Raw genomic sequence first — 15,547 nt, 5'->3', positions numbered from 1 at the left:
GGACAGTTTTTTTTGCCAATTTCTTTGGCAAAAAATGTATGACTGAGATTTTCATTCAGTTTTATTTTAATTTAAATAAAAGCTGGATTTAATCATTGTTTTTATTTTATTTTATAGAACCCACTTAAATATAATGGTGATGAATGGGGACATACAATTTGGCTGATATTCCAATTACAAACAAAAATGTAAAAATAAAAGTTATGCATATAACAATATTTTGCATTATACGCCAGACGTAGACACAGACACTTATACTGATCATCATTGTATAAAGAATTAAACTCTCATACCTACTGGTCACGCAACCTATAATTGGTTAAGTTCTTGCAGATGTGTTTGTTTTTAAGGAATTTGATTTAATTGTGTCTTTGCATTGGCAATTACAATGTTTATACAAATTAGATGATTTCAAGTCTAATCTAATATTGCCTCTTGTTGCATGGAAGAGCTGGTATGCAATGTGACCATGTGTTACGTGTAAATTGCATCACATTCATTTGAATGATAAATGAGTGGCTTACAGTTTATACAAAGAATTTACATTGACAGCGATAGATAATATGTGAAAGAAGGGCCATAAAACTATAAATAGAGCTCATTAGAAGTAATGCGGATGTGTTTAAGGGCGAAGTGGATAGGGGCTGGCTGTTTGACTTGATAAAAGAAAACGGCAAACTGACCAAATGCTAAAGGGTGCTCAGTAGGATAGGAAACTGCTGGCCCAGTTCTGACCATATATGGGCAATGCAAATACAAGGAAATGCAGTTCTGGGAAAGCAAATACACACCCACAGCTATTCATTTAGACTGTTTATTGATCCAATAAATGCAATAGAAATGGCTTACTTTCTTCAGAACGAGACAATTAGGCTTGTTGATATGCTCTACAATCTCAATGAACAATGTGCTGGAAACACAAAGGGATACACAGTCTAGTACCAATAAATAAATATTTTAACAATAAAGGTATTACAAAATATGGTTCAAGTATCAGATGCAAACCAATGAATTAAGGTTAATGTACAACATTGCATCTAGATGAATAAACATGTTTTACAAAGCATAATAACATCTTGACGTCTACTTAATCCCATACATTTCATGTCACGCAGAGCGAGTGTTAACAGTTAAAGCTGGTAAATTAAATAAAAGAAACCCTTTGTTTTACCGCATTAAAGTTCAACTCCTTTTCTCTGCGTTGCCGGAAATCTCTTAAGAATTCAAACTGTAAACATTTGGTTTACAAGAGTAAATGTATCTCTACAGTAAACGCATCTGCATACAATATCAAATACTATAATCTCTTGATCAGGCAGCAAGACAACACACAAGACATGCTAACAAAAAAAATCTACATTATAATTATAAAACTACAATTAAATTGAAATGTTAAATGTTTATATTAAAATGTAAAAAAGCAGCACTGGCCTGATTGCTCAAGCACTAGGCACTCTAGGGATTTAATAAATGAATAATGTATAAAATTCAGCTCATCTCTAACACACCATAAACAACATCAAATAACAACAAATATAAACACTGTTTCAATTCGTCCCATCCAAACACGCATAAAACACCCTGTGTTTACAACCTTGCACATTGACCTAGTCATTAGGTCTTCGAAACACACAATTTCATAAATAACACTTTCACAATCCACAGCCATAACACAAATGATTCTACAATTGAAATGAAAAACACGAGAACTTTTAAACAGCCTTCAAAACTGCCAGCAGCATTCAAAATTGGTACGATTCATTACTGCCCGCAGAAATTAAGACTATATATATATGCAAAATTGTCTAAATGTGCAATTATAATGTGCTAATTGTTTGCAGCATGTATTTTAAAGAGAGTGCAAAATATACATGAATCAACCCGCAAATAACAGCAGGTGATCTTTTGGTGTCTTTTAGCATCATCCTTTAAAGTTCAGGGGCATGTCCTTACCAAGTCAGTGTTAAAAACTGGCTTAGACCAGAATAAAAGGATCTAGACTGTATCCTCTTATGTAAAAAGTGAAATAGTGACCAAAAATGTAGGGGAGGGTGAAAATGACTTAGCTGAATGTTTAATCCCTGCCCATACGTACATTAAAAATGAAGTATGAACAGAAAAGCCCAGGTGGCACTTAGTGTGCCTATTTAGTTTTTTTGTTAGATGGACTCCTCTGCATGAGGAAAGAGGAAGCAGCTTGCAGGAAATGCTTCCATGCTGAATAAAGCAATACAGCCGAATAATCTCACAGGCAGAGCTGAGGGGCATCATGGCTCTCCATGGAGTATTTCTTCAGGTTCTGTTGGAATAGAATGTAAAGCGGTTGGTTAATGATCAGAATAGTTCTAGTCGGTAAGGTACCTCTAGCTAGCAGGAAAGCAATTCTAATTTTCTTTTTCTGTTTACAAATACTTTAACGTCTACATGCTTGTGGATTGGCAGGCCCACGTGAAAATTGTGCCGGCAGAACTCCAAAGTTCAACAAAGAACTTCCCCAACCCTTGTATATTCGTTTATTAAAAATGATGTGTTATTGACTACCACCCCTGGAGTTCGAATCCAGGGCGTGCGGAGTGACTCCAGCCAGGTCTCCTAAGCAACCAAATTGGCCCGACTGCTAAGCAGGGTAGAGTCACATGGGGAAACCACCTCGTGGTCGTGATTGGGAGATCGCGCTTTCAATGGGGCGCGTGGTAATTGGTGCATGGATCGCAGAGAGTACCATGAGCCTCCACATGCTGCGAGTCTCCGCGGTGTCAAGCACAGCGAGCCACGTGATAAAATGCATGGATTGACGGTCTCCGAAGCTGAGGCAAAATACAGAAATATTCTGTTTCCACCTGGGACAGGTCATTGGTTTGGTTGAGAGCTGGATTATTTGCTGAACAACTAGGGCTGGATATCTTGATTTGATTATGATTTCTATATGATTTTATTTAATTCGGATTCATTTGGGTATATTTTAGTTATAATGTCCATTTTGTTTTCATATCAAAGAAATTTCTTACACAGTTAATGCTGTAAATTATACAGGGAACCTTCTTACTTGGTACATCACGAATATATGAATGAAAAAAAATTAACTATACAGACCAATTGCTATTTATTTAACACATACAATAATCAACACAACACAACAAAACTGAAGTAAACCTGAAAATAAATGCAAACGTAAGTCTTGCGATTTTTAGGATTGATATCAGGATCTTCCCAATGAAGATTGCGATCAATATTGGAATATCAAATTTTTTTACACAGCCCAACGAACAACACGTTTTATACTGTATTCATCTTCATCTATTCTTACATTCCATTATTAATAATTCACCATTCTTATTAGCTATTGTACAATGTAAATTAGCTAATCTAATTCACAATATATATTAGAATAAAGGATCTATGAGTGTTACCTCTGAAAGAGCAGCACTGAAACCGCTTGTAGGTAATGTAAAAAAGTGCGTCTTTAAGCATGCAAAAGATGAGCGAGAGACAGAGAAAGACCATTTGAAGGACAAATCACAAAGGGGGGAATTAATCTAGGTATAGTTAATGATACACAAATAATGTGTAGTATAGCTACACAATAACTACCTGTAATATTTGTGTATACATATCTCCAGAAGTATCACCTTTAAAAGGGCCATTCTCTAACATTTTGTAGGATTTGTCACATCTTTTTTGGTTTCTGGCACCAACATACAAAGTCTTACATTATTGTTTTCAGAATTTGAATGCCAATTTTTTTACTCACATGCAGTATGTACATAACCTTTGCTATGATTGGTTAACCTCATCAGGGCGGAGCAAATTGTGGAATACTGAAAAGGCTTGGATATGTAAATATGTAGGTGTTAACTTGCTAATATGCTAACGGTTGTGATGTCATAACCATAACAATTTATGGTTGGCCCATATTACAGCTTAGTTTACGAGTTTTTGTTCTGAGTGGACCATTTTTATTTCAAAGGAATCAAGGAAAATCCTGCTTTTTATGTTATAGCCCTTTTAAAGGTGTTGAAATAAAAAAAGTCGGGCAAGATGGGTAAGTCCGTGAAGTAAAAGTGTTTGAGGAAATACTTACAGGCAAGCTTCACTAAGCCAGTGCTGTAGCACATTAAGATGAACAAGAAAGGAGAAATGGGAAGGAAAAGAGAAAAAGGGCATTTTGACTGGGCGGAGCGTGTAATGGTTAGTATTTGACTATATTGTTGTGAGAGTGGAGAAATGACACAGGAATCAGATACATATACATTAACTTTGACTAACCTGTTTGGACAGGGTGAGAGTGGTGTGTGAATTTGAGCATAGGGTGAGCGGAGTGGGCGTCAGCTCTCTGATGATTGGTTCATCTAGACCCTCAATACGAGGCTTCTTATTGGGTTCAGGGCTGGTGAGAGGGGTAACGCTGTTTCTTCTGATCAGAGTGCTTGGGCCTCTCTTTATCTCCTATAAAAATAGAGATTAAGACAGAACAAGAGGTCAGAACCTGAAATACAGATTTAGTGTAAAGTACACAAGTGTGTCAGTTTGTATTTACCTCTGGTCTGTCTCTGTGTGTGTTCACTGCCTCAACATTCAGAGAGATCGATTCCACCTTGCACCCTTTCAAACAGCAAAATATAACAAATGTCATAATTGCATCACATTAAACTTGTTGATATCTTTCAGATTGTGTTTGTCAACCTAACCTAACCAAAACCATAACCTAACCCTAACCCCAACCCTAGAAATCCAACAACTACCCCTTCCCCTAAACCTAACCCTAATTTTACTTAGCAGCAAATGAGACTCTGGCGAGGCTTTCCTGAAGCGAGAGCTCCCTTCTATAAATGGCTGAAATAATATATAAAACTCTTACCATAAGCCACAGGGGTCAGCTTCAGTACTGTGTGCAGTGGACATTTCAGGTACGGCATCTCATCTGAAAAAATAAGTTGTAAGTAAGGTTACTCAATTAATGGGGAATGTATAGGGTTAGTTTACACACAAATTCTGTCATTGTTTACTCACCCACGTGGAAAGACAATAAATAGTGAGTAAATAATGACAGAAGTTTAATTTTTTGGTTCAAAAACTAACCAGCACTCTTGTCCAGGAAGTAGGCGAGAAGACAGCGCATCACAGCCTGGTGACAGATGACCAGAACGTTCTCCTGTCTCTCCATTTCCATGATGACAGGTTCCACACGCTGAACCAAGTCCTGATATGACTAGAGAAAGACAGACGCAATTTATGAAGGACACTTCGATGGTCTGCTTTTTCGTAGTATAACAAGGTCATTTTAACTGTTCATACCTCTCCAGAAGGGTAGCGGTAGTAGTACTTGTCTTGATCTCTTAGAGCAAACTCTTCTGGAAACCTCTCCCTGACTTCTTCATAGGTCATCTCCTCACACACACCCTGTAGAGAGCACACACAAGTGTTAGGGAGACAAAATATGGGTACAATTGCAGAGAAACCAAACCAGAGATGCATACTGGGAAACTTACAGCATCAATCTCATTCAGGACCTTCCAGTGCTCATACGGCACATTGAGGGCCTCGGCAGTTTGGATACTGCGACGCAGCTGACTGGTCCAAACTTTCAAGTCCTTCAAGTTTTGCTCCTCCACGAAGTTTGCAAGAGCTCCTGCAAACTACAGAGCAGGACAATTTGTTATTCTTCAGAGTTTTGACAAGAGTAATTTAGGACCCTTGGCTAGCACACACTGTTTTGAGTTTTACTAATACTGTCCTTGGCATCAAATTGAGCTTCATGGAAATCTTGTCTTGTTTATGAAGTCTCACAAAGGAATATGTCATTTCAATGAGGCAAGTGGCAGTAAAGGTGAAGTGTGTTGTTTTTGCACTGTTAGCGTCACCAAACTAAATTGCACAAATACTGATAGTTTCACCCCAAACTCACATTATTGGTTGGGCCAAAGTCGCAATTTCGGGCTGGTTGACATATCCACTTTTGGAGGAAATCAACCACGACAGGCTTACTTACTGTTGTCTCTGCATATTAAGCAGGGATGCGAGAAAGTGTTTTTAGTATAATTGAAAGAAATAACACACTTCACCTTTATAAAACAATTTCCCAACCTCACAAGTTTAAGATCTCAGTACCTTTCGTCCACGTGTAGAAAGACCAGAATCTCCACCCAGAAGGCCCTGTAAGTTATGCTGGCTCTCGCCATGGCGACACAAGTATATAGACCTCGGCTGCACATGGATGTTCATCAGGTAGTAGACAATGCGACTTTGGATATGGTCCTGAATCTGGTTCACCAGGAATCTGCGACCGACGTCAATCACTTTGACAAAGGACAAATTTCTGTGAGGACAAACAAGAAAAATTGGTTAATGCTGTAATATTAAATATACCTAGGTGATGAAAAATGTGGATTTGAGTATGACGGTTTCTGTACCTGTCATATTGGTCAGGGTCAAGGGGCTGATACTGTACTTTGTAGCATTCAATTCTTTTCTTGAAGTCCTCCATGGCATCTGTCTTGTTGCAGCCTTGGTAGTCAGGGCATGACACTTTAACTTCCTGTTCAGGCATGAAAATAATATATAGAAGTCTTGTAGCCATTATCTTCATGTAGATCAAAAATGTCTTGATTTTTAGTAGTTATGTCCTAAAAAATATATGAGGAACTTTATAAAATGACTTTCCAAGGACATATTTGATGAAATTTTTATTTGATCTGAAATTATGTCAGAAGAAAAAGACTAAGCAGTGATAAGAGAGACATGTAGGAAATCAGTTGCCTGGAACAATGGTCAATTACACAGTTTAACAGACATTATGCAAAAATAAATGACTGTAGAATGACTGTATTGACCAATCAGAATCAAATATTCAGAATAAATAAATGTAAAGTTAAACTTACCAAGATATTACAGGCGATTACATTTGGGTCATCACAAACAGACTCAATAAAGAAGACCTGCGAAAGATGCAATGTTGTAATAGTGGTTTTCTTCACTTTGATCTTCATCAAACGTAATCATCAAGATAATATGACTAACCTTAAAGTCATTTTCAGCACCAAACTCCAGGATCATGTCCCGACGATCTCTGGTTGTGTTTGTGGCATCAAAAACCTATGGGAAGTTAAGTCGGTGATGATCTGCACTTCTCTGCAATGGTTTAAGTCTTTCGCAAAATGTCTAGATATTTAAAGCAGATACTTACTGCCACTTGACCTTCTTCTTCAGTGAGGTAAATCTTGACATCTCTCAGAGCAGCCAAGGCACACTGACTGAGGACAAAACAAAATAATGAATTACTCCATATATGATCATTTTATATATTATGACATTGTGTAGTATGAACACAAAACTCACTTTCTGATTTTGACGGCATCCTCATTGTCCGATTTGAAGAAATCGAAGGAGCTGTAGTGTTTCACCGCTTCTCTGCGATACTCTCCAACGTTAAAGACTATAAATACACACATGCAACATGTGTAAATTAACCTTCTTGCAAATGGGTTGTATTGTGTTCAGGCAAGAATGGATAAATGTTATACTTATATGAATACAATAATTTATTTTCAATTATATGTTTATGAAAACATTTATTTAAATGAGTTATTTATTAATTTAATGTATTGGGGGGCTGGGTAGCTCAGCTAGTATTGACGCTGACAACAACCGCTGGAGTCGCGAGTTCAAATCCAGGGCGTGCTGATTGACTCCTGCCAGGTCTCCTGGGCAACCAAATTGGCCCAGTTGCTAGGGAGGGTACAGTCACATGGGATAACCACCTCGTGGTCACTATAATGTGCTTCTTGCTCACATTGGGGCAGGTGGTGAGTTGTGTGTGGATGCCGCGGAGAATAGCATGAGCCTCCACACGTGCTACGTCTCCGCGGTAACACGCTCAACAAGACACATGATAAGATGCGCAGCAAGACAGTATCAGATGCGGAGGTAACTGAGTTTCGTCCTCCGCCACCCGGATTGAGGAGAGTAACTATGCGACCAGGAGGACTTAAGAGTGCATTGGGAATTCCAAATTATGGAGAAAAATCACCACAAAAAAAAAAAAAGATACGTAATGTATTTTATTCTTATTTGTTTTTGTATAGTATTGCTGTTAATTAAACAATATTGTTTTTTATCCATTATCATTTCAACCACCAATAAATACATGGTTAAATATATACTAATTCAATATTTGTACATAACAATTGTAAAGATTGTATTTTTTTATATTTGAACTTGGTATAGTGTTTAATTTTGTACCTTTTGTGGGAATACCAATCCAGTTGAGATACCGTGTCAGTTTCCTTGATATATAGGTTTTACCCCTAGCAGGAAGCCCAACCATCACTATGACCGTTGGGGGATTTGCCAGGTGGGGGCCTCCACCTGCTGAAATGTAAAAAAAAAAAAAAATGTACATCAAACATAAATTCTTAAGATAAACGTGTATAAACAGAATCACGTGATACCATTAGCCTATATTGTATGTGCTATAAATTAGACACATGGCCCAGAAAGGATTTATATGTTTACATATGTTTAACTGCTATCCTTCCAAACACTAGACACCTAACATGTAGAATTAGGTCACTGTCTATATACGTATGTAGCCTATAAGTGTGCATCATCACGTTTCATTGTGGGAGAAAGCTAATAGGCTTTTCTATTTCATTTTCACTCGCTCCAGCGGTTGCACACGCCACACGTGATACATCAGCACGTGCCTGGCAAGTCTGTCCGCGAATCTTCCCACCCAGCCAGTCGTGATCGAGGTCATGTGCACACAGATTCACTTAGAAAGTTAAACATTTAATGCAATAAAATACGATTTCCAAACCGCTGCCAGCAAGACGTTAACCGGGTCAGACGCAGACAAGTCTAGCTTTATCATACACACCAAGACAGTTAAATCTAATACAAAGAAAGTACATGTTTGACATTTCATACGAGTTTCGAGTCACAAACTATTGTAATTGTCCATTATGCTTCAAGGTCATTCAATGCAAAAGTCTTAACAAAGGCGATGCCCGTCGGTTGCCATGACAACTAAATAACTTGAGAATTTTCTGCCGGCGTTTCGAGACCTTGCAAAATGATCGGGTTGCTATGGTTACCGTTGACCATCATATTACAAGTTGACTGCTACCACATAATTCACTTAATTGTATATGTAGACTCAACTTTGTTTTATTTAATTTGTATTGTTACAAAATAATCCGTATTATGATAGCAGGCTATTTATAATAATTATATAAAACTCTAGGCTACTTAAAATAATAGAATAAAATAAACTAATCGCAAAATGAAAGAGTGAAGAAAAGTAGCCTATAAGCATAAACAATCTCATGTAGCCTATATATGTCAATATAAACCTGTATATTCTCTATAGTCACTTACATGCGCGGGGCATTGAAGGTTTATCATCCTTAGATGGAATCCAGATCTTTTGGATCTTGTTTTGTGTTAGTTCCCTTGGCATTCCTTGAAGATGGGAAAATATCAGTGAGAAAACTACTGGTTTCGGGAATTCCCAGACTTATACAAAACAAAAAACGTAAGACTTTAGATGTTCTTCTCGGTAAATTCACGTATTAGAAATGTGTTCTTGCTGTTTAAAGATGTTCGCTGATTATCAAGACTCCGCTTCTGTAATCTCTAATATCACGTCTCTGATCAGGCAGCGCTTTATATACGGAGCCGGCAACGTGCCGGTGACGCAACAGCAAATGGGCGTGTCTAACACTTCAGACTGAGCGCATCGCCATCCTGTGGTCGAATACAAAAACACTGGTCCATTTAAAATTTTGACATAAAAAGCTAATATATTCATCCTTTGGATTGCTATATTATTATTCATAAAACAATGAATCCCTTTTCTGCTATTATCCGATATTTTTGCATGCTCTGAATAAACATACAGTCGTTCTGAGATGATAAATGTGAATGATGTACAATAGAAGAGAATTAAAGATGCGGGTCACGCCTGGAGTGGGCATCCCCACAAATGCCTACGTGCGGGGAGTCACTGCATCACACTCAGACAGAAAATTCACACATCCATCATCAGTGCTCCATTAATCAGAAATTAAAGTAAGAATCCTATCCTATCCTTTTTTGTTGATTTTAAGGCATATTTCCTGTAATAAAAGTAGTAATAAAGCTTAATGCCACGGGTTGGTCAATTATTACATGCAAATAATATGAGATGTTTGGTTTTAAGGTTTTAAAGTTAGATTCATGATTAATTGAGAGAACAAATGTGTTCTATTAATTTCGAGTTTATGAATTTATTTATTTCCCCAATAATAATAATAATAATAACAATAAAACAGCCTGTCCTATACAGAAATCTGATATGTGGCCATGCATGAATATATGTATATTTAAAAGTATAGTTCATATTTGAGCATATGTGCAGATATTCAATTACACTGTATTTGGCAACATATGTTACATATATGAAAACGGCAACTTGTGTAGCATTTTGAAATATAGGCTGTATATATATATTATCTGATTAATTTATATCAGAGAAAATAACTGATGAACATATATTCCATTTATGTGTTTTGAATATTAGATTTCTTTTCATTTTGGGGGGGCATTGCAGTTTTGCTGACTTTTTACAAGAAAATATTTCACTGTTTGCTCCGAAGATTATTCATTGTATTGTAAATATTCTGAATCTTAATACATTTTATTTATTCATTTATTTTATGTTTCTCTACAAATAGGTTGCATACAGAGATAAATATGTTACACATGTATTAAACGCATTTATTAAGAAATAAAGAGATGCTATGCATTTGATCCTCTATTTAAGAAGTTTAAATATGAAGTTGAATGGATTTCATGTGAATGCTCATTGCTGATGGTGACTCTTACATCTGCACGTACGGGATGAAAACTGAGGGCGTGACATCACCAACCTCACCTCATACATTCTGTTGAGCAAATGTTTCACTGTTCAGAATATTCCAGCAGAAGAAAAACAACCAGTTCGTCCGGGTCCGTGCACTTTTGCGTCCATTCCTTTTTCTGTTTTTAACCCAAAAAATGAAAAACTAAAAATGTGGTTTTTTTTTTCTTTATTGGTTTTAACACTGATTAATACAATAAGCTGATTCTAACTCATTTCCTGTTGACCTTTTCATTTTCTAATTAAATAGGAATAAAGAGAAAGGGTGAAAGGCTCAGTTTTTGTTTCCTTCCGGGTTTAAAAATTAAATTACGGCTTGTATATTTGATACGCACACGTGAGCGGCACTGAAACGCCCCTTTCATCTGATTGGTCAACTTGCCCCGTCTTCTGTAACCTACTGCATTCAGCTAGAATTAGAGTTGGCATCGCTCTGCAAATTTGTCTAATTCTTTATTATATAGGCCTATTGTCCCGAACCACCACTAACTGTAAACTATGAATGCCATATGTTTTTATTTCTTTATTTTTTATTACATTGTATGATTTTTTAGTGACTGTAGTGCCACATTCCATCGATAAATGTAACCTATCACTTTGTATAAAAGCCCCACATGTTTATTTTTGACATTTAATATATTTAGGCCTACTAAATGTTCATCCATGAGGCACTTACGTTGACAGCATTCAGCAGTCTACAGCTTGCAGAAATTAACATTGCACTTATGGAGATAGAGTGACTAGACGTCCCAATAACAGGGACAGTCCTGATTTTACATCCCATGTCCCACGTCCCGACGGACTCACAGCCTTGTGTCCGAATAGTCTTAGCTTTAGAATTTGATGTCCACTCCAGTCCTTGTACTTGATGTCTAAACATTAATTTATCATTCGCTTATCCAAAGCAACAGAACTCTTTTTTATTAAATTTTTCAATGGGACACGAATACACAGGTACTACAAAATCAATGTTATTAAAAATAATATATAATGACCAATTCCCAGTCAGCATATGACCAAGTGATGTGGCTTAATTGCAATCTCTCACCCGTCCTCCATTAGAGGCAACACCTGGCAACAACACCATGATGTGCCAAGCAGCAAGATTCTAATACATATGGCATGCACAGTTTACAGTTAGCGGTGGTTTGGGACAATATTTAATGAAAACTGAGACAAGTTTGCAGAGCAATCCCAACTCTCATTCTGTCTGATAGGATAGACAGTACAGAAGAAAGGGCGGGTTCACCAATCAGATAAATATGGCATTTCAGTGCCGCAAATACATTTTTAAACAATAAAAGAAAACAAAAAATGAGCCATTTCCCCCTTTCTCTTTATTCGCTTTAAAATAGAAAATGAAATGGTCAAAAGAAAACGAGTTTGCAGTAAAACCAATAAAAAGAAACCACATTTTACGTTTTTCATTTTTGGGTTTAAAAAGTTATCATGTAAGTTAGTTTATTCCGTGCACTTATTTGAATGCATTAAAAGGTTTAATTTGTCTCTTCCAATGGCCATATACACTCACTGAGCACTTTATTAGGAACACCTGGACGCCTAATTCAACCAATCAGCCAGGACTGGACTGGACTGGTAATCTGGCATACCGGGCATTTTCCTGGTGGGCCGGCGCACTTTTGGGCCGATCAAGGGCGTAATGGCCATCGGGAGAACCGAGTGGGCTGGTGATTCGGCTGCGAAATGTGCTGAATGGTCCGCGATAAGCAACATTGAGACTCCGTGTTATGCAGAACGGACCACAAAATGCCCCCCAAATTCACATGTAAAATCCTGGGCTGATTTCTCTTCCCAGTCCAACCCTGACTGTGGCATGATTGTTGGTGCCAGACGGGCTGATTTGAGGATTCTTGTATCTGTTGATCTTCTGGGATTTTCACTGACAACTGTCTCTAGAGTTTACTCAGAATTGTGCCAAAACCAAAAAACATCCAGTGAACAGCAGTTCTGCAGACTGAAACGCCTTGTTGATGAGAGCGGTCAACAGAGAATGGCCAGACTGGTTCGAGCTGACAGAAAGGCTACAGTATCTCAGATAACCACTCTGTACAATTGTATTGAGCAGAATAGCATCTCAGAATGTTGATCCTTGAGGTGGATGGGCTACAATAGCCATGTCTGTAACTTTATTAGGACCATAGTGTGTTACTAATAAAGTGCTCAGTGAGTGTACACTACAGGAAAACTCTTATAGAAAAGTGCAACATGAAATACAGTGAGTCATGTGTGAGTAGTTTCGGTTTTCCAAGCTTGATGCCATTTTCTTGTGCTTCCAGGTATCTATTTTCCCCTCTTTGAAGCTTTTGTGATTGCAGGGTGAACCTGTTTTCCATCTGGCTGCTGTGCTGACCCAGTTTCATCCGGCTGTTGTGATCAATTCACAAAGATTTTTTTAGTTGGGTGTTATTTATCAGACTGGCATTCCCAATGTATACACACAGTATATAAGTAATTAATTTACAAACATAGGTTTAGGGATTTGAATAAACAATATTAAACCTCAACACATAATGCATACTGCACAGGGTGACTTACATGGAAGGAGGGGCCCTGGCCAAATTGTGGGACTAGAATCAAAGATACTTTGACTTGGGCTAATTGAGCAAACACACAGAATATAGCCCACCTAGAAATACCCTAGCAGCCTCACAGAACCCTGTAGCAACTGCATAATAACTCACTATAATCAACTCGGAACACCTAAGCAACCACAAAGCAATGGCCTGGTAATGGAGTGTTGTCCATTATAAGCTTTAATTTTGCGCACTATGAATCTGTCTCAACATGCCTTGCATATATGGTTTTTGCACCTCTGCCAAGCACCACTCATTTTCCACATTTTCTTCAGAAGTTCACTTTTAAGTTCTTTGAAAATGTCCTAAGTGCTTCAGCAACTGGTCTTATAAGAATTTACCTTTCAATCTCATTAAAATGAGAACACACATTCTCAGACGGCGAGAGAGAGAGAGAGAGAGAGAGCCAGACACCTCCACACAGGAGATTATATTATGTGCTGGAATTTGGGTTACTAACACTGGCATGTGTAACATCCTTTCAATGGCTCTAGTTGACTACAAATTTGTAAAGAACACTATAAGTAAACTATTCGTAAGTTGACTTACTAAACATTGCAACACTGAGGCGCTATCAAAACATTGCTCTGCTTGTTTGAGCATTCCGACTAGACTGTCACAGCAACATTGAGTCCCTCCCTTCCCTTTTTTCATTGAAATATTTGACATTATGGAAGTCAAATTTGACATTTGAATTTTGGAAAGATTACATGTTGTAAAAAAAATGTAATGTGAAAAGTAAGTGTTTATGAACTGATAATCTGCTATTTTACTCATGATTTGTGTGAATAAAAGCAATTGTGCTTGTAGCACCTCTAGTTTTAATTTCACCAGGAAACTGCTATGATACACAATGCACGTAAAAATCTTTTTTGAAAATGTGATTCTATGAGACCAGGTTCTCATTTTGTCTGTTACCAGTTACCAGAGCATGTTATAAATACCACATAGTGTTATTGGGTACTAGACCCAGACTTTGTGACTTTACCACACCATCTAAATAACAAACAAAAATGTGATATTTTTCTTATAAAAATTTGGGATCAGAAATAAAAATCTAAATTACCTTAAGGATGGCCTTTAGTACGGCACTGCAGAGCCCCTTAGAGGACAGTGCGAGGTTTTGCGTCCCCTCACAATATGTTTTTTGCGTTCCCTCGCAACAACTTTTGCATACCCTTGCAATAAACATACTATGGTTTTACTAAACGTATATAAACCATGATATTCTTAGTGAAACCATAATGATGATTCAGGAAAACAAAACTATGGTAATGCAAATCCTAATTTTGTGGTTTTTATGCTTTGACTATACAAATACCATAGCTTAACTACGGTTTTACCTTAGTAATATTATATACTGTAGTCACCAAGTATTTGGTGTAAATTATCTTTTTTTTATGTGCTTTTTGGCAGAAACCATGGTTGTACTATAGTAATATATTAGTAACTATGAAAATGAAGTAACCAAGCTTTTTGTTGTTGTTGTTGTTGTTGTTGTTGTTTTGCTGGTAATTGTATAGTAACCATGATTTATTATAGATTAACCATGTCCCGACCTTTTACAGCAAATACTGCGCTATTTTTTCTGTAAGTTTTGTGTTTCCTTGCTTTAAGTTTTACATTCCCTCCCAATAAATTTATCATGATTTTAATACAGTTACCATATTTTAACCATGATAATTGTAGTAAGACCATAGTGATAATACTGGAAAATGAAAACTATGGTAATAAAGATCAAAATGTTGTGGTTATTATTCTTTTACTATACAAATAACATAGTTTAACTGGTTTTACTATAGTAATATTTTAGAATGTAATAATAGTTTTTGGTGGAATTCATGTTTTTTCTATAGTAATATTGTCGTAACCATTGCTGTTGTAGGGTAACCATGCATTTACAATAGTATATTGTTGTAACTATGGGTGTTCAGTGAAGCCATTATCTGTATTTGTATCTGTTCATATGACAAAATAATCTGTATCTGTCTCTGGATTCGGATAGAACCGGGTGTGGGCGGGGCTTAAATCAGAAGTGCATCAAAAAATGTAATTG

The 15,547-nt window shown here is 37.0% G+C and overlaps 1 protein-coding gene across 3 annotated transcripts; it reads right to left on the bottom strand.

The window, feature by feature from the left end:
• Positions 1–813: 813 nt before the first annotated feature.
• pfkfb3 (6-phosphofructo-2-kinase/fructose-2,6-biphosphatase 3) lies at positions 814–9,626 on the bottom strand. Of its 3 annotated transcripts, XM_052118864.1 has the most exons (17): positions 9,376–9,626; positions 8,239–8,367; positions 7,336–7,432; positions 7,184–7,250; positions 7,018–7,092; positions 6,879–6,935; positions 6,411–6,535; positions 6,109–6,316; positions 5,490–5,636; positions 5,296–5,400; positions 5,080–5,209; positions 4,859–4,921; positions 4,538–4,602; positions 4,267–4,446; positions 4,082–4,104; positions 3,411–3,461; positions 814–2,299 (listed from the first exon to the last, which is right to left on the bottom strand). In XM_052118864.1, the coding sequence occupies exons 1-17, from the start codon at positions 9,455–9,457 to the stop codon at positions 2,293–2,295; spliced, it is 1,611 nt and encodes a 536-aa protein (XP_051974824.1). In that variant the 5' UTR covers positions 9,458–9,626; the 3' UTR covers positions 814–2,292. The 3 variants fall into 3 exon arrangements, with proteins under 3 accessions (XP_051974824.1, XP_051974826.1, XP_051974825.1); XM_052118866.1 differs by lacking the exon at positions 3,411–3,461; XM_052118865.1 differs by lacking the exons at positions 3,411–3,461; positions 4,082–4,104.
• Positions 9,627–15,547: the final 5,921 nt, after the last annotated feature.

Source organism: Xyrauchen texanus, chromosome 45, assembly GCF_025860055.1.
Source record: "Xyrauchen texanus isolate HMW12.3.18 chromosome 45, RBS_HiC_50CHRs, whole genome shotgun sequence".
Classification (NCBI taxonomy): domain Eukaryota; kingdom Metazoa; phylum Chordata; class Actinopteri; order Cypriniformes; family Catostomidae; genus Xyrauchen; species Xyrauchen texanus.
This window is presented reverse-complemented; position numbering and strand designations above follow the sequence as displayed.

What these genes read in the sequence shown, in the direction of transcription:
- pfkfb3 (XM_052118864.1), bottom strand. Translation starts at nt 9,457, where the DNA reads ATGCCAAGGGAACTAACACAAAACAAGATCCAAAAGATCTGGATTCCA. An exon ending in GACCCTGACCAATATGACAG is followed by an intron (nt 6,317 to 6,410) that starts GTACAGAAACCG and finishes TTGTCCTCACAG; the next exon opens with AAATTTGTCCTTTGTCAAAG. An exon ending in CTCTCACCCTGTCCAAACAG is followed by an intron (nt 4,105 to 4,266) that starts GTTAGTCAAAGT and finishes AATGTGCTACAG; the next exon opens with CACTGGCTTAGTGAAGCTTG.